Source organism: Bison bison, unplaced genomic scaffold, assembly GCF_000754665.1.
Source record: "Bison bison bison isolate TAMUID 2011002044 unplaced genomic scaffold, Bison_UMD1.0 scf7180017858415, whole genome shotgun sequence".
In the NCBI taxonomy this organism is placed as follows: domain Eukaryota; kingdom Metazoa; phylum Chordata; class Mammalia; order Artiodactyla; family Bovidae; genus Bison; species Bison bison.
In genome coordinates, this window is record NW_011488987.1 from 80,356 (window position 1) to 103,797 (window position 23,442).

Below are 23,442 nucleotides of genomic sequence, written 5' to 3' on the forward strand. Positions count from 1 at the left end.
GGAACACATGTATACCTGTGGTGGATTCATTTTGATATTTGGCAAAACTAATACAATTATGTAAAGTTTAAAAATAAAATAAAATTAAAAAAAAAAAAAGAACTGGGAATACCAGACTACCTTACCTGCTTCCTGCAAAACCTGTATGCAGGTCAAGAAGCAACAGTTAGAACCGGACATTAAACAGTGGACTGGTTCAAAATTGGGAAGGGAGTATGTCAAGGCTATACATTGTCACTCTGCTTATTTAACTTATATGCAGAATACATCATGCAAAATGCCCAGCTGGATGAAGCACATGCTGGAATCAAGATTGCCAGAGAAACAGCAGTAACCTCAGATATGCAGATGACACCACCCTTATGGCAGAATGTGAATAAGAACTAAAGAGCCTCTTGATGAAGATGAAAGAGGACAGTGAAAAAGCTGGCTTAAAGCTCAACATTCGAAAAATGAAGATCATGGCATCTGATCCCATCACTTCATGGCAAATAGATGGGGAAACAGTGAAAACTGTGTCAGACTTTATTTTCTTGGGCTCCAAAATCACTGCAGATGGTGACTGCACTCATGAAATTAAAAGACGCTTGCTTCTTGGAAGAAAAGCTATGAAAAAACCTAGACAGCATATAAAAAGCAGAGACATTACTTTGCTGACAAAGGTCCATCTAGTCGAAGCTATGGTTTTTCCATTAGTCATGTATGGATGTGAGAGTTGGACCATAAAGAAAGCTAAGCACTGAAGAATTGATGCTTTTGAACTGTGGTGTTGGAGAAGACTCTTGAGAGTGACTTGGACTCCAAGGAGATCAAACCAATCCATCCTAAAGGAAATCAATCCTAAATATTCATTGGAGGGACTGATGCTGAAGCTGAAGCTCCAATATTTTGGCCACCTAATGTGAAAAGCAGACTCATTGGAAAAGACCCTGGTGGCTGGGAAGGATTGAAGGCCGGAGGAGAAGGGGATGACAGGATGAGATAGTGGGATGGCATCACTGACTCAATGGATGTGAGTTTGAGCTAACTCCGGGAGATGGTGAAGGACAGGAAAGCCTGGCATGTTGCAGTCCATGGTGTTGAAAAGAGATGGACACAACTGAGCCACTGAACAACAAATGAGTGGCAGGGTCACTCCAACTATTTTGGGAAAATGGTGGAGATTTCCAGGAATTGGACCACCACCCACTTCTTGATCTTTGATGGTCGGCCTTGAAAAATGGTGCCTCTAGGTGTGTCATTTAGCTTGCTGATGTGTTACAATGAGCATATATTGAGACTTAAGGTCTCAGTTCAGTTCAGTTCGTAGCTCGGTCCTGTCTGACTCTTTGTGACCCCATGGACTGCAGCATGCCAGGCTTCCCTGCTCAAACTCTATGTCCATCGAGTCAGTGATGCCATCCAACCATCTCATCCTCTGTCACCCCCTTCTTCTCTGGCCTTCAATCCTTCCCAGCATCAGGGCCTTTTCCAATGAATCAGTTCTTCACATCAGGTGGCCAAAGTATTGGAGTTTCAGTTTCAACATCAGTCTTTCCAATGAATATTCAGGACCGATTTCCTTTAGGATGGACTGGTTGGATCTCCTTGCAGTCCAAGGGACTCTCAAGAGTCTTCTCCAACACCACAGTTCAAAAGCATCAGTTCTTCGGCACTCAGCTTTCTTTACAGTCCAAGTCTCACATCCATACATGACTACTGGAAAAACCATAGCTTTGACTAGACGGACCTTTATTGGCAAAGTAACGTCTCTGCTTTTTAATATGCTTTCTAGATTCGTCATAGCTTTTCTTCCAAGGAACAAGCATCTTTTAATTTCATGGCTACAGACACCATCTGCAGTGATTTTGAAGCTCCCCAAAATAAAGTTTCTCATTGTTTCAATAGTTTCCCCATCTATTTGCCATGAAGTGATTGGACCAGATGCCATGATCTTAGTTTTCTGAATGTTGAGTTTTAAGACAGCTTTTTCACTCTCCTCTTTCACTTTCATCAAGAGGCTCTTTATTTCTTCTTCACTTTCTGCCATAAGTGTGGTGTCATCTGCATATCTGAGGTTATTGATATTTCTCCCTGCAATATTGATTCCAGCTTGTGCTTCATCCAGCCTGGCATTTCGCATGATTTACAGTACATAGAAATGAAATAAGCAGGGTGACAGTATACAGCCTTGACATACTCCTTTCCCGATTTGGAACCAGCCCATTGTTCCTTATCTGGTTCTACTTGTTGCTTCTTGACCTGCATACAGATTTCTCAGGAGGCAGGTAAGATGATTTGGTATTCCCATCTCTAAGCATTTTCCACAGTTTGTTGTGATCCACACAGTCAAAGGCATTAGCGTAGTCAATGAAGCAGAAGTAGATATTTTTCTGAAACTCTCTTGCTTGTTCTATGATCCAACAGATGTTGGCAATTTGATCTCTGGTTCCTCTGTATTTTCTAAATATAGCTTGAGCATCTGGATTTCTCTGCTTATGTACTGTTGAAGAATTTTGAGCATTACTTTGCTAGTATGTAAGATGAGTGCAATTGTGCGGTAGTTTGATCATTCTTTGATATTGCCTTTCTTTGAGATTGGAATGAAAACTGACCTTTTCCAGTCCTGTGGCCACTGCAATTTGCTGGCATATTGAGTGCAGCACTTTCACAGCATCATCTTTTAGGATTTGAAATAGCTCAACTGGAATTCCATCACCTCCACTAGCTTTGTTCGTAGTGATGCTTCCTAAGGCCCACTTGACTTAGGACTCTAGCATGTCTGGTTCTAGGTGAGTGATTATACCATTGCAGTTATCTGGGTTATGATCTTTTTTGTATAGTTCTGTATATTCTTGCCACCTCTTAATATCTTCTTTTTCTGTTAGGTCCATAGCATTTCTGTCCTTTATTGAGCCCATCTTTGCACGAAATGTTCCCTTGGTATCTTTAATTTTCTTGAAGAGATCTCTAGTCTTTCCCATTCTATTGTTTTCCTCTATTTCTTTGCATTAATCACTGAGGAACGCTTTCTTATCTCTCCTTGCTGTTCTTTGAAATTCTGCATTCAGATGGGTATGTCTTTCCTTTTCTCCTTTGCCTTACCTTTTCTTCTTTTTTCAGCTATTTGTAAAGCCTCCTCAGACAACCATTTTGCCTTTTTGCATTTCTTTTTCTTGGGGATGATGTTGATCACTGCCTCCTGTACAATGTCATGAACCTCTGTCCATAGTTCTTCAGGCAGTCTTGTCTATCAGATCGAATCCCTTGAATCTATTTCTCACTTCCACTGTATAATCATTAGGGATTTGATTTAGGTCATACCTGAATGGTCTAGTATTTTTCCCTAGTTTCTTCATTTTAAGTCTGAATTTGACAATAAGGAGTTCATGATCTGAGCCACAGACATCTTGGACCCATTTAGTTCTCGTCAGCATTGGACTTTGCTTTCACCACGAGACACACCAACAACTGAGCATTGTTTCCCATTTGGCTCAATGAACAGGAGATTGTGAACAACGGGACTGAGCACTGAACAACAACAAAGTTCTGGTTAGTTTACGTTGTGTCCTCAGGCTATGCCATTCTTTCCAAGTTTGTGCCCTGCCCCCTTCCTTCCTATTTCATTATCACTGGAGAATGCTACAGGACATAAAACTTCTGCCTTCTTTTATTTTCTTTATCAAATTTACGCTGGACATAGGGCTTGGCTTAGCTGAGCATTGAACTTTGGCTGCTTTATCCCTAAATCAGTGTTCTTTTTCCTCTTAGCCCTCTAGTAAGTATCCACTTCAATAAATTAAAGGCATTTTGTATTGCTAATAATCAGACCTGTAGTTTCTGTAGACAGAAACCAGAGAAGATATCATTTGAATTTAAGAACAAAATTTAACTGGTATAAAGTTCCAAATTAAACCACATTGTGGGAAAATAGGTAAACTCCTCCCCCATTTATTTATTTAAAAAATATTATTCTTTTCTGTCTTATGTACTGGTCTGGCAGAAGGCTCTGGTATGAATGACATGTAGAATAGTAAGAAAAACTACCAACCTCTTGAAATGAGACTATTTCTCACTAGGTCAGGGATCAGCCCTGGCGTCCTGCGAAACTGCTGTGGACTCATGTCATGGATTTCTATGCTGCTTAAAAAATGGTTGTTCCATCCAAGTGAGAGTAAGAGCAGTACAAACAGTGTATTTTCCCTAGTTTAAGGATGGCACTTTACCTTCCAACACATGTACTATATCTACAGAATACATCTGTAGCTCAATTTTCTCAATGGATAATTTTTTCTAGAAGAGATGATGCTGGCAAAAGGCTAAAGCAGGGTCCTCTGAATATTCATAGTAATGTAGACAGGGTTCTTCAAGATCAATTTGACCTTAGGTAAGATTGTGCCTTTACCTATATATATACCCCATTATAAGGGCTTCCAAAGTGATGCTGATGGTAGAGAACTTGCTGACCAAAGCAGGAGACATAAGAGATTCAGATTCAGATTCAGTTCCTGGGTCCAGAAGATCCCCTGGAGGAGGGCATGGCAACCCACTCCATTATTCTTGCCTGGAGAATCCCCATGGACAGAGGAGCCTGGCAGGCTACTTTCCATGGAGTCGCAGAATCAAACATGAGTGAAGCAACTAAGCACACCACTCACACCCCTTTATAATTTATTTGGTAATTTAGGGCAAAGCTCACATTTATACAGCTCATCATGGTGAGCCAGTCCTGCCCTAGAAAGCCTTTTCAGAAGTATAAATCTTAAAATCCTGAAGAGGTGGTGAAGCTTTTTCCTCTTGGCAGTAAGTGGGAATGGAGGACTGTTTATGAAGAAGAGTGGCAAAGAAATCAAGGAGAAAGAAGGTACAAAATAGCAATGCTTCACTACAACTTTAGAGAGGAAAAAAAAAATCATAGCCAGACACATTGGTGGCATTTCCTCATAAAGTTACTCAATTTTTATAGAGAGGATTGCCAGACTCCTTCTAGAAATATAAACTGTTACATTTTTTTTTAAGACTATGAATAATGAAGTGTCCCTTTGTGAAAAATGCTGCTCCATTAAATTTGAGAAGTCACAGATTTTGTTATTTTCCAAAACAACTGAGTAAAAGTACTTTGCACTAAATACTTCTAGTGTTACGTGGACTAGGGAGACATTAGCCCTGAAGCATCTCTGTTGCTGTCTTCCTAGTGAACTACCAGGGAATTGGACTCTCCTGGCCTTAGCCTGCCCGCTGGCTCCACGTGGAGATAACTGATCTCTTGGCATGTTTTGAAACGTGTAGTTTACTGAGTGATAGGAATTCATAAGAAAAAATGGGCATTTTCTATGGCATTAGCATCTTCATACATGTGAATAAAGAAAGAACAGAGTGTGTGTGACTCATCATCTAGTTATACAAGGGTTAAGTCAGAATCCACTCCAGTCAGCCCACCTACAGGACAGTACAACCTGAGGGGAATACAGGATGGAAAAGACAGGATGATGCATTCTGTGCTTTTGATAAACAGGCCTCTAGGTAGTTAAGTGAGAAAGTAGCAGAAAGTGAAGAGGTACTAAAGAGCCTCTTGAAGAGAGAGTAAAAACCTGACTTAAAACTCAACATTCAGGAAACTAAGATCATGGCATCTGGTCCCATCACTTCATGGCAAATAGAAAGAGAAAAAGTGGAAAAAGTGACAGATTTTATATTCTTGGTCTCCAGAATCACATGAAATTAAAAGACACTTGCTCCTTGGAAGAAAACCTTTGGCAAACCTAGACAGCGTATTAAAAAGCAGACATATCACTTTGCCAACAAAGGTTCATATAGTCAAAGCTACGGTTTTTCCAGTAGTCATATATGGATGTGAGAATTGGACCGTAAAGAAGTCTAAATGCCAAAGAATTGATGCTTTCAGATTGTGCTGGAGAAGACTCTTGAGAGTCTCTTGGACTGCAAGGAGATCCAACCAGTCAATCCTAAAGGAAATCAACCCTGAATGTTCATTGGAATGATTGATGCTAAAGCTGAAGCTCCAATTTTAGCCACCTGATACAAAGAGAGAACTCATTGGAAAAGACCCTGTTGCTGGGAAAGAGCAAAGGCAAAGGGAGAAGGGGGCAGGAAAGGATCAGATGGCTGGATGGTATCATCAACACAATGGACAGGAGTTTGAGCAAACTCTGGGAGATAGTGAAGGACAGAGGAGCCTGGTGTGCTGCAGTCCATGGGGTCACAAAGAGTCAGACATGACTTAGTGACTGAACAAAAACAATAAAAGTAGTTAAGATACACATCTCAGGAAGAGTTTCAATGACCCCACTTTCTTGCAGAAAAGCATAAAAATCATCAGTTTGAGATATCTGTTCTGTTTGATTAGCAGTAGACTTTTACTGAGATGTATACTTGACGGCCAGTATTTTCTAGCAAAAACTTTCATGTGTACACTGGCTACTCCCCCGCCTCTTCAGAGCAGTTTCTCAGAGCTACTGAGAGACTGTCTCCCAGGCTGTCGTCCTCAGTAAGACCCTGAATAAAGCTTAAACTCACAACTCTATGTTGTGTGTTTTTCTTTAAGTTGACAGACAGTATGGTGCTAACTATCTCTTAAGTTTTTCAAATCTTTAAGATGGTACTCATATTTAGGGAATATTTCAATTTCTTTAAAACTATTTTTTATCAGATTGCCAAGAGAGTCATTTTATTCATAATTTTTAACAAGAAATATCAAAAAGCTGTGCTGCATGGTTGCAGTGACCAGGGAGCTCACATTCCAGCTGATGGTTTTAATAGTATGTAAGAAGATCCAAGTCATTTTTTAAAAGTTTTACTTAAATACGCTTTATTATGATGAAGCGTTCAGTTTAATCAAGGTCAGTCATGGGGCAGTCTGCAGAGAATAAGTGATCAGAAGCAGTTGAATGACAAACATGGTAGGCTCTCTAAGTCCAGGGTGGTTTTAGAAATTCAGCCAATACTTTATCAAGTCATATTACCACTAGCTATGCTTTTGCTTAGAACTGATTTTTCAATATTATGAAAGAAAGAATTAATACAGAGTAATATTAAATTAATAATACTATAATATGAAAATATGGGTCTAAAACCTCTTAACTTACATGTGAAACTGATCATATTTTCAGGTAAGTTGTTTTTTAAGTTTTTAAATGTTACAGTTAAAATGTTGCCAATCAGCATGAAATTCTTTTAATGTGCCTGGAAGCTGATACTGTAGAAACTAAAATTTTAAAATATGTACTAGATAAGATTAAATCTTTGGGGTAAAGACTATTTCAAAAGAATTTTCTAATAAGGAAAAATGAAAAGGCTCTTTAAATTGATTTTCAAGTTAATTTTTATTACTTATACAATTTTGATTTTCAGTATGCATCTTTCAAATACAGTCTTTTGGTATAAACAAAGGTAGAAATGTTAAGCTAATAAGCAGGAGAACATAGTCTATTTTAGTAGATGTGTGGATAGTGTAAATACTACTACTTTGAAAAAAAATCAAATGTGAAAATCTACTTTCTTTTACAAACATTTCTACAGGTCCTCTCTAATTATAATAACGAGCCTATTTGATATATTTTTTATCCAAAGTTTCAATTCATTAATGTATATATGTGTATGCTTGAGCCCTAACAGTGTAGCCCTTTCCAATATGAGTGATGAGGCCAAAACATGAGATATATTCAGAGATAAATGGACTAGAATCATGTAGTTTTAAAATTCAAAATACAAACAGTATTTAAATCATCTCAATAACAGATATTTCACACACATGCAATTATATTTTTAAACTGAAGATGGAAAGAGGTGCCAAATTAGTGTACTTCAAGAGAATGCTTTTCAATCATGATAGCACAGAACTGTTTCTACCTCTGTGATTTCTACTAGTAGAAAAATGTCTTACAACAACACATGTGGTATATATTTACAAAGCAGGTGGCACTAGTGGTAAAGAACCTGCCTGCCAATGCAGGAGACTTAAAAGATGCGGGATGGATCCCTGGGTGGGGAAGATCCCCTGGAGGAGGGCATAGCAACCCACTCCAGTATTCTTGCCTGGAGAATCCCCATGGACAGAGGAGCCTGGCAGGCTTCAGTCCATAGCGTCGCAGAGAGTCAGACACGACTGAAGCAATTTAGCACACGTGCAAGCTCTTCTCTGAAAATAGTATTATTTGGAATATAAGACAAACCAATTTTATTTATTTGTTATTATTTTGGCTGGTCTGTGCAGCATGTAGGATCTTAATTCCCAGACCAGGGGTGGAATCCATGCCCCTCACAGTGGAGTTGCGGAGTCTCAAACCACTGGACTGCCAGGGAAGTCCCAAACTGATTTTATTTTTGTGAGAACAGTAGTTATCTAGGTTTTCTCAGCAGGAATCAGATGTCAGCATGGCAGCCTTAGCTCAAACATTAGCTTGAATGTAAGCAATATAACTTTACTACTTTTGTGAAAACTGGAGATAAATACCCATACATTTTGTGATGATTTGACAACGCACTTTTTTTTTCAGAATTATATCTGCAACGTATGAGTCCCTGAAATATTGACTTCTAATAAAAATGAGACATTAACTTCCCTGTGAATGAAAAATGTACAACTTTCCTGCCATGTGTTATATTTTCTTTTTTTTTTTTTTGATGTCTGGAATAAATTCAGATAGCTTAATACAATGATTGTTTTGATGTAGTGCATGCAAAGGGGGACCTGTCTGTTTCATAATAATATTTAAGTTTAAAATGTCTGCATCTCTCTATTTTGAGTCTAGTGAAAATTTTAGTGAATAATATAATGTATTATATATCAGCCTCTGGAACTGAAGTATCTAAAATCTAAGGAATGAAGGAAATAACCGCTAGCGTTTATAAAAGAAAACAACAAAATAGGATATGATCTTGTACGAAATTCCTTCTGCTAAATTCTACATATCTTAAAACATTGACATCTAGTTTAAATGAACCACCACAAGAATTTTTATGTGGGGATTCCTGAGAATTGCTGACAGATTAACCAATATACCAGGCATTATTTTTTATAATTCCATAGGAACTCTTTAGGAACACATAATTATATCTTCTAATTTGAGATATAATTCAAATTTCTATGAAGTACTCTACTTTTCTTAATAATTGAACAAATTAGTATCTGGGTGATTCTATTAATAGTAGAACTTACTGTGATTTCTTCAGCTTTTTTTTTTGTTTCCAAATAACGGAGTACTTGTATCCTGGCAGTTTTTAAAAAGTATTATTCTGTGAAAGAGACGATCATAATAATAAATTCAAGAGTCAAAAAAGTAAAACAAAGCAAAATAATCATATTTAGAAACCTAAGAATGTTTTGAACACTCAAGATGTTTTTATTTTTTAAATATTCTCATACTTGTTTATGATGTAAAGTACTTTGAATTTCCTTGTGTTTAATCCTTTGTGGGTGTGACAGTGAGGAGCAGATGTTTAACTGATTGTCTCATGGTCATGCTAACCAGGCATGGGTCATGGAGTTGTCCAAGCAACTGTTTAACTTCCTTTGAACATCCTAATGATGCTTTTCTAAAGAAGCACCACTTGTTGCATAGGCTTCTGTGGCATGCTTTCTGTAATTAAATAAATGTTCATGACCTACAGTTGTATAATAACAGACATATCCATCTACCACTTCCTTTAATCCATTAATAGCTTTTTTTCTTCTCATCAGCCCTCACTCATGTAACACATAGCTCAAACCCTGCTGCCCAACAATTCCTCTTGAACCTTTAATGATACGTGTTGTGACACCAATGACCTAATCCACTCTTAAACTTAGTTTGATATTTATATGATGAGCAACAAAAATGAATAATGCATCAAAGATCATTTTACAAATGAGAGAAACTCAGTTCAGAATATCAGAGCTGTTAAGCATCGAGGAGATTAAATAATCTGACCTTCTCATCTCACAAGTGAGGACACCTGAACCCAGAGTCTATTCCTGTCTCAGGCCCCTGCCTTTAAATAGATTAAAAATAAATCCTATACCTACATCTTCTATTCCCCACATATTATACCACTTACCTCAGAAGTCCAACTGAAATGTATAATTGTCTTACTCTCAAATATTTATTTCTTTCTGAGAATGTCTTTGTCTCAATTCCAAAAACCAAATATGAATGTTATCAGATTTTAAAATATATTTCAAAGAAATGTTTAAAATAACACCAAGGAAATTCTTTTTATATAATTATTGCTTATACTACCATTGTAAACTTCTCCAATGTTATAGTCCTTGCTGTTACTGCTAATATCAGTTAGCATACCATGTTTCATTAATTCCACCCTGGACTAAGGCACATACAAGAACATAGTTAATTTCATTTTAATTGAGAAGAGTTTAGTTGCCTAAATTCTCCATATTAATGAAATAAATGAAATTTCTGTGTCATCAGCACAGGAAATGAGTTCTTTAAAGAAATTCTCTATGCATCTGCAGAGAAGGAAGTGATTTACACTCCAATGTGCATACACACACAGATAAATGACCTATGAGAACAAGCCCAGATCAAAAGTGATTCTAAACTATTAGAAAAGTGGAAAACACTGCAAAGAAACATAAAAAAAAAAATCTAGGTGGCATATGACCAGTTCTGCTAACTTCATGTTTGACGTCTCCATCCCCTCGGGTGTGGGTTATAGTTGCAGTTGGTTATGGAGAGACAATAATCAGACCTGGTCTCCATGGACATTATTTCAGAATCGTTTCTGGAAGGCTGCCTGTAATATGCATGTGGTGCCTGTGAACCATACTGGGAGTTGGGCATACTGTAATTGGGTAGGGATGCAACATTATACTCTTGCTTTGCAAATGAGCCCACACTGGTCTTCTGGGTTTGAGGGACATAGGACAGTCTTGCATTCCATTCCTCAGACTGCCCTGGAAGCACCTTTCTACGAGCTGCTGAGACCACATTTGCCACAATGGATTCCTGAATGTTTCTGGGTCTGAAGGCCTCATCCACTAAGCCAAGGGGAGACTTGGCTGCTGCTTCCCAAGGAGTCAGTCTCTTCTTTGCTTCCTCGAGCCCATCCGTTGGCTTGCTAGTGTAGCTGTAAGCAGGCTGGTATAACCAAGGAGATGTTGCAGAGATGGCAGGTGGGACTGGTCTTCCAGGAAGAGAAAGAGAGCGTCCAGTCTGCTAGAAATAATGAAAATGTTAATATATCTCATTCATTTTGGTTTATGCTGATTGGTTACTACTCCAAAGCATTCTCCACACCATTACTAAGCACTATAAAAATCAACAAATCCCTACAATGCTTATAATTAAAGCCAAAATAGGCTGCCTCTGCCTGGTGTATTATTAGTGCTGGTCTGGGACTTGACCTTCCTTTAGGACCTCCTTGCTCTGCTTTTCTGAACCCATAGCTCCAGTTGCTACCGTCTTTCTTAGGCACCACCACCACTGCAAGCACTCTGTTATCACTGGGGCCACTCTTACTCCTGTCTACCCTCTTCATATTCGTACCTACATCTACAGCCCACCCTCATTCTAGTCCTGTTTTTCTAATACCGAATAAGCATAAATATATAAACAACTCTAGAAACAGACCATGTTCTACTGGGCTTTGTACTTTTTCCAAGTGACTTTTAATATTTTGTCTTATTTTTGTCTTATTTAATATTTCCTGTTTGATGGAGCAGATGACATTTTTCCAGCCAAGTTCTATGTATATACTGGTGAAGATCATGTGGATCTTTATTTCCTGAGTGTAGTATATTGCCTGTGTCTCTGAAGGAAAGAGTTCAGCCACTTGTTTCATTTGTGCTTTGGTTGCTTTTATGCATATTATATTCCTTATTTCTTTGAAAGTGTGTGTCCCTGAAACATTCCCTTGTGTATGCTAAATGTTCAGTTTGTCTAATATCATGAAATACAACTTAGTGAAAGCTTTTACTCATTCTCTATTTCCAGGGACCTTGAAGTCTGATTATATACATTACTTCCTTACATATTCCCATTTGCTTGAGACTCTTAGGAAAACTCCTGGCAAAAAGTAGCAAAGACACACTTAAGAGAAATGAATCAACTTGGGAGTATCATGACATTGTGTTTCTTGAACAAAAAGTATTTCCATGCTTTAAAATGTGTTCAAATTCCATAAATGGTTTCAATATATTTTCTTTCTATATCAAGTTCTTAAATTTAAAATGAATAACAACACCTAGATTTGGACAAAATATCTCAGATTTAAATGTTCGGGTTTTTTTGTTGTTGTTGTTGTTCCATTAGGCACACAAAGGTAGGTGGTGCAATGTTGCTTTGCATATAAAGAATAAGAGAGTCAGTATAATGGATCTTGATTATGTCTTTTTAATCATTGAAGCTTTAATAATAATGGAGAATTCCCTGGCAGTCTAGTGGTTAGGACTTGGTGCTTTCATTGTGGGGGCCCCAGGTTTTATACCTGGTCGGGGAACTAAGATCCCACAAGCCACAGGGCATGCCCCTACCCACCTCACCCCCCCCCCAAAAAAAAAACTCCTAGCAAAAACTTGTTTTCATTAATCTCCTTCTCTTAACCTAGATCTAATAAGTTACTATTTAAGGATTTGCTTTCTATTCCATATTATTAATGCATTTGTTTCATTCATTTAACAAAAATTTTATTCCTAGTATTTCTAGGCATTTTCCTGTGAACTCAATATACAAAGATGCTTCAGATAAAGTCCATGTTCTCAGGAAGCACACAATCCAGTACTGTTTTTAGCTCTGCAGTTGTGAATTAGTCAATCAGAGATCAGTTTAGAGAAGAGACTCATTACCTGTTTTGACAGGACCGATGGTTTTGTACATTAAGAAGTATTAACATTCAGTATGATAAGGGCTTCCCAGGTAGCATTAGTAGTAAGGAACCCACCTGCCAAAGCAGGAAACGTGAGTCACAGGTTCTATCCCTGGGTTGGGAAGATCCCCTGGAGAAGACCATGACAACCCACTCCAGTATTCTTGCCTGGAGAATCCCATGGACAAAGGAGCCTGGTGAGCTACAGTCCACGGGGTTGCAAGAATCGACACAACTGAACAACTAACACACACATACCCAACCTTCCGTATGATAAAGAGAAATTAGCTCAGTTGTGTCTATGTCTCCGTTTGTCCTTATCTCTGTAAGAAAGAGAACATTGATCTAGAGAGTCGCTGGGGCATTTTTCACATTCCAGTGATACCTGTTTTCCATCAGATATAGCAGCTTCTTTAGTCAGATCTTTAAAATAATAGAGACTTAAAGGATGGCATGGAGAAGGCAATGGCACCCCACTCCAGTACTCTTGCCTGGAAAACCCCATGGATGGAGGAGCCTGGTGGGCTGCAGTCCATGGGGTTATGTAGAGTCGGACAGGACTGAGAGACTTCACTTTCACTTTTCACTTTCATGCCTTGGAGAAGGAAATGGCAACCCACTCCAGTGTTCTTGCCTGGAGAATCCCAGGGACGGCGGAGCCTGGTGGGCTGCCGTCTATGGGGTCCCACAGAGTCAGACACGACTGAAGTGACTTAGCAGCAGCAGCAGCAGCAGCAGCAAAGGATGGCAATAAAAGGATCCAAGTCTTCACAGAAATAAAAGAGTTCCTGAACATACATAAGGGTTACTACCATCACTGGCTAATAACTGGAAAAGGAAATAATTGTCAATATATTTCAAAGTATGGGGTACAATGTGAATGCATGCAGCTCAGTGATAGGGCATGCAAAACACTGGATGAAAGAGAGAAAGTTATTTTCTGGTCTTCTTCTACCCACTTAGACACAAATCTTCAGAAGAATGGAATCTTAACAGAAATGCAAAAGTTAAAAACATTGTTGAATGATATTCTAATAACAAAGACATCAGGGATTGTTCTTCAGCTAAGGCAAAAACATTAATCAGTTGAATGTGGAGGGAAAGAACAAAACTTTGAAGTATAATATTGAAAGAGTAACTCAAAGTTTTCTGAAGAGAAAATAACACTGAGTTTACAAAAAAAAAAAGAAAAATCTTATAGAATAGACATATGCTAAATATAGCAGCAGTGCTGTGAAGGAAGAGTGCAGTGACCTCGATGAACAAAATGACTGTTGCTCTTCTACATACTCCTCAGTCTGCCAAATGTGACTTCATGCTCCTTTAAGTGCTAACAATAGAATAAAATTACGAATTGTCTTAGGTTAGAAATGCACCTGTGGTATAAACAAATAGTTCTTTAGGCACATTGTTGTTTCTGTTTATTCCAAAAATATTTCAGGCCTCTAGTTTTTGCCTGCACCCAAACCCCTAATTCTAACCTATTTCCCCAAAGCCATTTTCACATCTTGTTCTTTGGTGCTATTTCCTCTGTCAGTCTCTGTCCTGAGGCTCATACTGTTCTCTGCTTGGCTGGGGGAATGAAGCCACGTGATCCGTCCTGAGCCAGAAATGACCAAAGGCACCTGAAAAGAACAGAAGTGTTTCTTCTATTTTGGAGTTTGGATTTCTGATGGAAGAATCCTAGCATATCATGGGTTAGATCCTGGATTGGAATTTCTACCTTGGATTGTATTATTATCAAAAGAATTTAAAATTTTGATATGAGAGTGCTTAATATGTTAAATTGTCATCAAAATGCTTCTTTTTGTCTCCTACTACACTTTAATTTTTTTACCATAAAATTATTTTATTATTAATCTAAACTGGATTAGATTAAGAAATCTATTTTTTAATAAAAGAAATTTTTTCACCACTGCTGGATCAAAACTTAGGTCCTGTGATATTTGACTTCCTTTTAGGATTAGACCATCATCATCTTAAGTTACTCAAACCATTATATTTCAACTTATAATATTACAGCCACTGGAATAACAAATTTCAGTCTCCTCTTAGAGGTAAATCTCTTCTCCTTCCCTAGCTAGGGCTCATTTTAGAAGGATCACCTTCCTTCAGGGAAGGCAATGTGTTTAGCTTCTTCATGCTTTCCGCCTCTTCCTCTCCCAGCTTGTTAAGCCTGACTTTTACCCTGAGGTGAAAGTGCAAGGATGGAGGAAAAAAAAGAGCAGAATTTTTTTTTTTTTTACTTTATATAGTAACATCATATTCTGGCTTTTCACTCTCAGAGCCAGGGAGGCACAGAGAAGAAAGCTTCAAAGGGATATTTGAAGATCCCTATCACTGGGGACATCTTGTCTGTAGTCCTCGATTAATGTCAGTTCATCTCAATTCTAGAGTTAATTTGTAACTCAATCTACAACCCCTAGAAAGCTTGTAGCTACTAGGGTCTGTTTTCACCCTTGGACAGGCCCCAGGATGACTCCATCCAACTCTGCCTTACTTCTGCCCTTCTCTGGTCCATGGGAAACAATCACATCATTTGCCCTTGGGAATTCAGCAGCAAATTTCCCAATTCTTTTCCAAAACAGTTTTTCAGACCATCTCTCACTCTATAGATATCCTGGGAGGGAATCAGACCCCAGCCCACTCTGACCTCCCATCCATCCTCATGCTGACATCTTATACAAAGTCCTTTAAGAAGTCACTTTAAATCTGTTTCTCACAAGGCTGGAGGTGAGAGAGCAGGGTCCCCCAACTTCATCTACTCTAAACACACACCGTGATCTACAGAGTTCCAGAATTCCTCCTCACCAAATCCTTTCTTCCTGCCAGACTCTGACCCCCTTTAATAACCTGGAGCTGACTAAGGGGTTCAAGAATTGTGGCAGTGGTTTGTTAATCTTTGAGCACAGCGGGGACACTCATGTCTACTGTTTTCTCTGTAAAGTCTGTGTTTATCTGGAATCTCACTTCAGTGTGCAGCATCTCTTGTATTGGAGGGCCTAGGGGGAAACTTCCACTTTTAATATCCTATTATATAATATTATCATTTCATTAGAGAGTATAGTTATTATTTTCTTTTTAAAATGAAATATAGGCTAAAAATAAAATGATATGTGTGTTTGTTTGTTTGTTTTCCTAGTAACATCAAATAGTCTTGAGTTGAAACCTTTTACCTCACCCAGGCCTTGCTCTAGAGAAGGGAGCTCACTAGTTTCCAGGCCATCTCAAGACAGTCTTTAAGCTCTAAGTGTTGAGAATGTCTTCCCTACATTGAGGCAAACTTTGCCTCCCGTAACTTTACTCCATTGATCACAATACCACACTCCTATCCAGTCATCCCTTCATATATTCCCAGTTACTTCCATTCACTTGGAACCCTTCCCTGTCCTTATACTATTCTTCACTTTTCCAACTAAGGGGAAATTACATCGATGGTATTCATTCTCTCAAGTTTTCTACATTCTTCTTTTCCTAGTTTGTTAGATAAAGCTAATGCAAAGATACTATCTTGATCTCCTTAAGTAGATATACTTAAATAAACAATCGCCAGAAGCAAACCAATGAAGATATCGTTCAAACTGACCAAATTGCTGTGTCCTCTGGCAGGTCACATAGTTAATATTGGACTTATTAACAGTAATCTGTATGTACTTAGAGTAGTGTGTCATTTAAGTGTTGAATCATAAGGTATATGTCAGTCTTTAGCTGGTCCAATATAATGTGAAGTGAAGGTTGCGAGCGTTTGCACTGAACTCATGAATCACCTGATGTTACATATTTCCATCAAAAGAATAAACTGGAACGAAGTGTTTTCCTACCTCTGACTTTAATAATAGCCACCACTAGTAGATCACTTACTGTGTGCCCAGTGGTGATGCTTAATTGCTTTATGTGGAATATTTCATACAGTCCTTCATATAACCCCATGAAGTAGGCACTTTTAAAATCCCTGTTTTCCAGATGAGGACAGTGACACTTAGAGAGGGTAAGTAAGTTCCCTGAGGGTAGAAAGCTAATAAGTTCTGGTGTAGTGGGAGTTGAACCCAGGCAGTCTCATATGAGGTTTCTTAATCAAATACATCTGGCACTATGTTTGCAATGAAATTGTTTAGAAAAAAAATTTTTTTCAAAAAAAAAGATTTGAGGGCCTTCCCTGGTGGTCCAGTGGTTAAGACATTGCCTTCCAGCGCACAGCGCCCGGGATTCACATTTACTCCCTTGTCAGGAAGATAAGATAGCACATACCTCTCAGCCAAAACCCAAAAACATAAGACAGAAACAATATTGTAACAAATTCAATAAAGACTTTAAAATAAAACAAATAAAAAGGGAGGGGGACTTCCCTGGTGGCGCAGTAGATAAGAATCCACAATTACTGAGCCTGTGTACCTCTGTTACTGAAGACTGCATGCTTTAAGGCCCACTAGCCACAACTAATGAGCTCCTGTGCAGCAACTCCTGAAGCCTGCATACCCTGGAGCCAGCAAGTTGCAGCTGTGAGCCTTCATGCTGCAAGTACAGAAGCCTGTGCACCTAGAGCCTGTGCTCTGCAACAAGAGATGCCCATGCACCAGAACTGCAGAGTGGCCCCACTCACTGAACTCAAGAAAGCCTGTATGCAGCAAAGAAGACCCAGCGCAGCCAAAAACAAGTAAGAAATAAAACAAGCAACAAGTGCAAGTAAATAAATAAACAAGCAGTGTATACAAGAGAAAAAAAAGAAAAAAATTTGAATCCAAGAAAACTAAATGGAGTGAGACTTTAGACATTTTTGAAAGGGACATTGAAATCTTAAATTTGGATTAATTGATATTGGCATCTTGCCATTTGTCACAAGCACCAGTAGGCACCAGTGCATAGGGACATATCACACTGAGAGGCATTCCCTCTCTCTGAAGGGGAGACACAGGGCTCTCTGCTTCCAGGTCAGCTGAAAAGCTCAGAGGAGCTGGGGGTCTTTCTCCGCTTAACATGGACCATCTTTTATGTCAGTTAGATGTTGACTTATACACATAGCTTGTTAATGAAGTAGCTTAGTGAGCTTCCTTGTTACACAGTCTGGTAACCAATTTAACTTGACATTTTAAAAAAGGAAAGGTCATCTGAGGTTTACCTAGGACAAAGAAGTGAATTCTAAAGCAATGCAAATTGCCCTAGAAGCCAAAGAAGTTTAATGTGATATACTGATATATGCTTTGAAGTTCAAACTATTTCTTACCATAAACCTTAAAAGCTATAAGAATTGTCTTGACTGAAATCCTGCTCAAACATGCACAGTAGAGAGTCTCCAGATGACAAATATTATTTCAACTCCTTGAACTTCTTTCTCTCTAAACATATATGAACAGTAAACACACATGATATCCCTTATCATAAAGAGATTCTAATAATAGCCAACAGGAATAAATGGCATTTCTTTTGTCTTTTAAATCACTAGTTAAATTTTCTACAAACCAGGGATCCATAAAGGGGCACATGGATACAAGAAGGCACAAGGCATTAGCCAGTGTTCCATTTGCTCAGGTCAAAATATCACTATTTGCAGTGATTGTTGACCCCACACCTGAATTGTCAGCTTTAAAATACATACAGCATCTGAACATTCCCTACCACTTCCATCGGTACCATCGCAAGCTAATCTATCACACTCTTTTGCCTGGATTATTGCTATAAGTAGTGTATATATATATATATATAAGTATTAAACAGAGGACAAAGTGTATATATATACATATATAAGTATATATATAGCTTAATTAGTTACCCTGGTTCACCCTTCTCCTTTAGTCTATTCTCAATATGGCAGTCGACATTATCTTGTTAAAAACCTAAGTCAGATTATGTCACTTTGTCCTCTGTTTAAAACTCTGTCGTGGCTTCTCGTTTCAAAACAGGGAACTCCAAGTTCTTTCACTGACCCACAAGGCCCTAAAGAATCTGCTGATTTCACACCTCCTATTATCTGATTTCATCTCCTCCTGTTCTGTCTCTCCCACTTTACTCCAGCCACACTGGCCTCTTTGTTACTTGAACAGATCAGGTCCACTCATGTCTCAGGACCTTTATACTTGCTGATCCTCTGCCTGAAACACAGAATTCCAGGTATCAGCATGACCCTACTTCATTTTCTTTAGGCCTTGCTCAGATATCATATGATCACTATTGGCTGTTCTCAGACTCTCTCTCTCTCTTCGCACCCTCAAGATTCGCTCTCCTCCTTCCCACCTTTATTTCTACCCTTAGGCTGATGCCTATCTAACATAATAAATGTTTATTTAATTATTCTGTTTATCTGCTTCTCCACTCTAGAATTTACCTCCATCCAAAGTAGGGGTTATTGTTTTACTCATTTAGACATCCCTTGATCTAGAACAGTGCCTAGCAAGTAGATGTTTCATAAGTATTTGTGAAATGAATGAACAATTTCTATATCAGACTGCCATAATCAGGAAATTTGGTTATCTTTACCAAAGTTTTTGGTCATGTCCTAAGATGTAGCCCTTCTCACCTGTCAATTACATATGGTGAGGGCTTCACACAAATAGACCCATTTCTGCCACCCGCAATACATACACACCAAGATGTCTGGCAAATAGATAGGATTAATCAACATTTACAGACAAATCAAATTTTCTAAACAGGTAAAAGATTTTAACATGCTTTAAATAAATGATTTGCTTTAATGTCAGTGGAAGTGTGAGGGTTTTAAATTGCTGTGATTCTCTAAATGAGAAGAGTCATGGAAAATTATTACATGAATCCTAAAGAAAGCCCAAAATCTATTTGTAAGATTTAAAAGTTAAGACCAAAGAAGAAAAAGATCATGGAAATTGGGATGAGTTAGAGTTGGAGAGGAAAAAGTTAATTTACCACTGAGATGGCAAACAGGTATAGGAAATGGCAATTTCAGCTAGCTAATCTCTTAGGGGCTCTTCCAGCTCTAGAGAATCTTCACTTATAATTTCCCTCAAAGTGGAAGCAGGTCAACATCAGAAGGAAGTTCTCCATAGGGATATAGAATTCCTTTATCTAGAGATCTTTAAATATAGGACAAATGCTCCCTTGAGATAATTTAGATACAGTTAGGTAGTCAGGAGAATTTTAAGGTTATTTTTGTTCTAGTCTCTTAATAACAGTGTCTATTTCCTGGGACCTGTCTTAAGTGAATCTTAAATCTTTCCTTCCTGGAGTTTTGAGGAATTCTGTGGTAGCTCTCTCTTATCAAAAAAAAGAAAAAAAAAAAAGAAGAAGAAGAAGCGTGTCCATTTCTTTAAATAGAAATCAACAGTATTAGTCTGCTTACTAAGAATGTACAGAAAACCAGTACAGATGGCTTAGCGGTAAAGAAACTGCCTGCCAAGCAGGACACTCGGGTTCGATCCCTGGATTGGGAAGATTCCCTGAAGAAGGAAATGGTAACCTGCTCCAATATTCTTGCCTGGGAAATCCCATAGACAGAGGAGCCTGGTGGGCTACAGTCCATGGGGTCACAAAAGAGTCAGACACAACTTAGCAACTAAACAACATTTATCTTAATTCATCTTAAACTATCAGATTAAATTTGGGGTTCTAAAACAATAGACTTTTTAAAAAAATTGTTTCATTTTAGATTTGAAGACAATCTCTTTGTGAGAAAGAGTAAGAGTTCTAACTGACAATAGGAGCCAGTATGTTGTATTGGAAAGAACGTGAATTTGGACATCACATTGACCTAGGAGTCCTGCCTTTGCCTCTTTTTACCCGTGTGATTCAGCCTCTCCCAGCCTTACTTTCATTGGTTGTAAAATGGTAAGAATGCTGGCTACTTGCTTCAAGATTATGGGTAGAGTAGAGATTGTATTTATAAATCAAATACCACGTAGCACAACAGATTATTCCTGTTATTGTGAGAAGAGTCTGCAAGGCCTTAAAAGGTGTCAGAGACCTGGTAGAACCTTTTGTTCAAGAGGCAACTGCATAGGCAGCCTGCTGACCCAGGATAAAAATAGGAGGAAGCTGCCTTTGAAGTGGCATTAGCACCGCACGCCTCAGATACTGTTGTTCCAGCCACTGCCTCCCTCATGCCAGAATGCAGGCAGCAGGGTTAGCCAAAAACATCACCACTGACCTCATCTCTCTGCAAGTTCTGGGTGGGCCAAAGTATAGACTTCTCAGACTTTTTTGACCTTCTGTTATGGAAGAATAAAAATAACCACGTTTAACTTAATGTTGAAGACTGATGTTAGGCAGGAATCTATGCATTTATTTCTGTGGTCCCTTTCATCTTAGAAACAATGATAACAACCCACTCCAGTATTCTTGCCTGGAGAATCCCATGGAGAGAAAAGCCTGGCAGGCTAAAATCCATAGGGTCGCACAGAGTCAGATATGACTGAAGCGATGCATGCACACATAGAATTTTTACTATGTACTAGTCACAGTAATAAGCATTTTTTGTCTATTAACTCATTTAATCCTCCCAACAATTCCATAATCCCCAGTTTCTGCAAATAAGGAAACTGAGGCAAAGAAATTAGGTGATTTACTTGAAGTCACACAGCTCATGTTTGTAAAGGGAAATTGAAGAATTAAGGCTATAGGTAATAAAATTTTATCTAAATAATGTGTTTTAAGGCATTTAGTCTTTTAGTGGAAAGATATAATGCTACTACACTGAAGTTTTTGCCCTCTGACTTTCCATCATCCTCAGAAAAGAAGTATATCACTCTAAAAATTATAATCTGTAAAAATACTCCTGCTAAAATAGACTGTGTTCTATTTAAGTAGCTGAATTGCCATTTTAATTTTTTGTAATTTTTGGAGAAACGCCTTACTTAATTCTTGGAGAAAAGCCTTAAGTATATTTTTATAAAAGTCTACTTCAATTGCTTTGAACAGAAAAATAAAATCTTTTAAACACATATCAAAAGGTTTTCTGAAGTTTTCTCCTCAAAAGATTTAAACAATAACAGTTATATAGATCCTCACTATAGAATGCAAATTAATGTAGCCACTATGGAGAACAGTAGGGAGATTCCTTTAAAAGTAGGAATAAAGCTACCATATGATCCAGCAATCTCACTACTGGCCCTGAGAAAACTATAATTGAAAAAGACACATGTACCTCAGTGTTCACTACAGCACTATTTACAATAGCTGTTCACTTTCACTTTTCACTTTCATGCATTGGAGAAGGAAATGGCAACCCACTCCAGTGTTCTTGCCTGGAGAATCCCAGGGACGGGGGAGCCTGGTGGGCTGCCGTCTATGGGGTCGCACAGAGTCGGACACGACTGAAATGACTCAGCAGCAGCAGCAGCAGCAGCAGCAGGACTATTGTGAAAGCAATATTGTAAATATTGTAAAAGCAACCTAGATGTCCATCAACAGATGAATGGATAAAGAAGTTGTGGTACATATATGCAAAGGAATATTACTCAGTTATAAAAAGGAATGAATTTGAATGAGTTCCAATGAGGTAGACGAACCTAGAACCTATTATACAGAGTGAAGTAAGTCAGAGAAAAACAAATATGGTATATTAAGGCATATATATGGAATCTAGAAAGATGCTACTGATGGACCTATTTGCAGGGCAGAAATGGAGACACAGACATAGAGAACAGACTTGTGGGCACAGGTTGGGAAGGAGACGGTGGGACAAATGGAGAGAGTAGCATAGAAACATACTTACCATACGTAAAATAGACAGCCAGTGGACATTTGCTGTACGAGCTCAGTGAGCTCAAATTGATGCTCTGTGACAACGGGGACAGGATAGGGTGGGAGTTGGGAGGGAGTTTCCAGAGGGAGGGAGCATATGTATACCTATAACTGATCCACACTGATGTATGGCAGAAACCAATACAATACTGTAAAGCAGTTATCCTTCAATTAAAAATAAATAATTTTTTTAAGTTATATAGATTTCCACTATAGAAAAGAATGAATGATAGGAAAAGTTCAGCTCTCATCAGTTTCTAGAGAGAATTTCACAATAAATAAAGGTGTCGATCCTGTATAAAATAAATGAATTTTTGACCTTGTGAGAGGGTTTTGTAGAGAAAAATTATCAGTGCCTGGTATATAGAAAGCACTTCATAAAAGATAGTCATCTGTATTAGTATAAAATTAATATTTATACTATATCTCATTTGAATTATGATAAATTACCAAACCCACTTAAAATGTGTTTAACTGTGTGAATATACCTTTAGCTGTTCATAATATTCTAAACACCTTTCTTTCCTGAAACAAACGCAGGTAACCATCTCCTCCCTCGGTCATTCACAAAAAGAAAAGTTACCATGAATATGCATTTATCCTTAGAAGGAAAGTAGGAATAAGAGATTGTTTCTATAGCTTCTGCTGCTGCTGCTAAGTCGCTTCAGTCGTGTCCGACTCTGTACAACCCCATAGATGGCAGCCCACCAGGCTCCCCCATCCCTGGGATTCTCCAGGCAAGAACACTGGAGTGGGTTGCCATTTCCTTCTCCAATGCATGAAAGTGAAAAGTGAAAGTGAAGTTGCTCAGTTGTGTCTGACTCCTAGTGACCCCATGGACTGCAGCCCACCAGGCTCCTCCATCCATGGGATTTTTCCAGGCAAGCGTGCTGGAGTGGGGTGCCATTGCCTTCCATAGCTTATGTGCCTGCTATT

The 23,442-nt window shown here is 38.4% G+C and overlaps 1 protein-coding gene across 1 annotated transcript in view; it reads right to left on the reverse strand.

Moving 5' to 3' along the window:
- Positions 1-7,303: 7,303 nt before the first annotated feature.
- Positions 7,304-23,442, reverse strand: part of SYNPO2 (synaptopodin 2) — a 44,664-nt gene continuing 28,525 nt past the window's right edge. Inside the window, exon 5 of the mRNA XM_010863345.1 lies at positions 7,304-11,153. Within this exon, the coding sequence (XP_010861647.1) occupies positions 10,614-11,153 (540 nt within the window). The 3' untranslated portion in view covers positions 7,304-10,613. The remainder of the gene's footprint in view (positions 11,154-23,442) is intronic.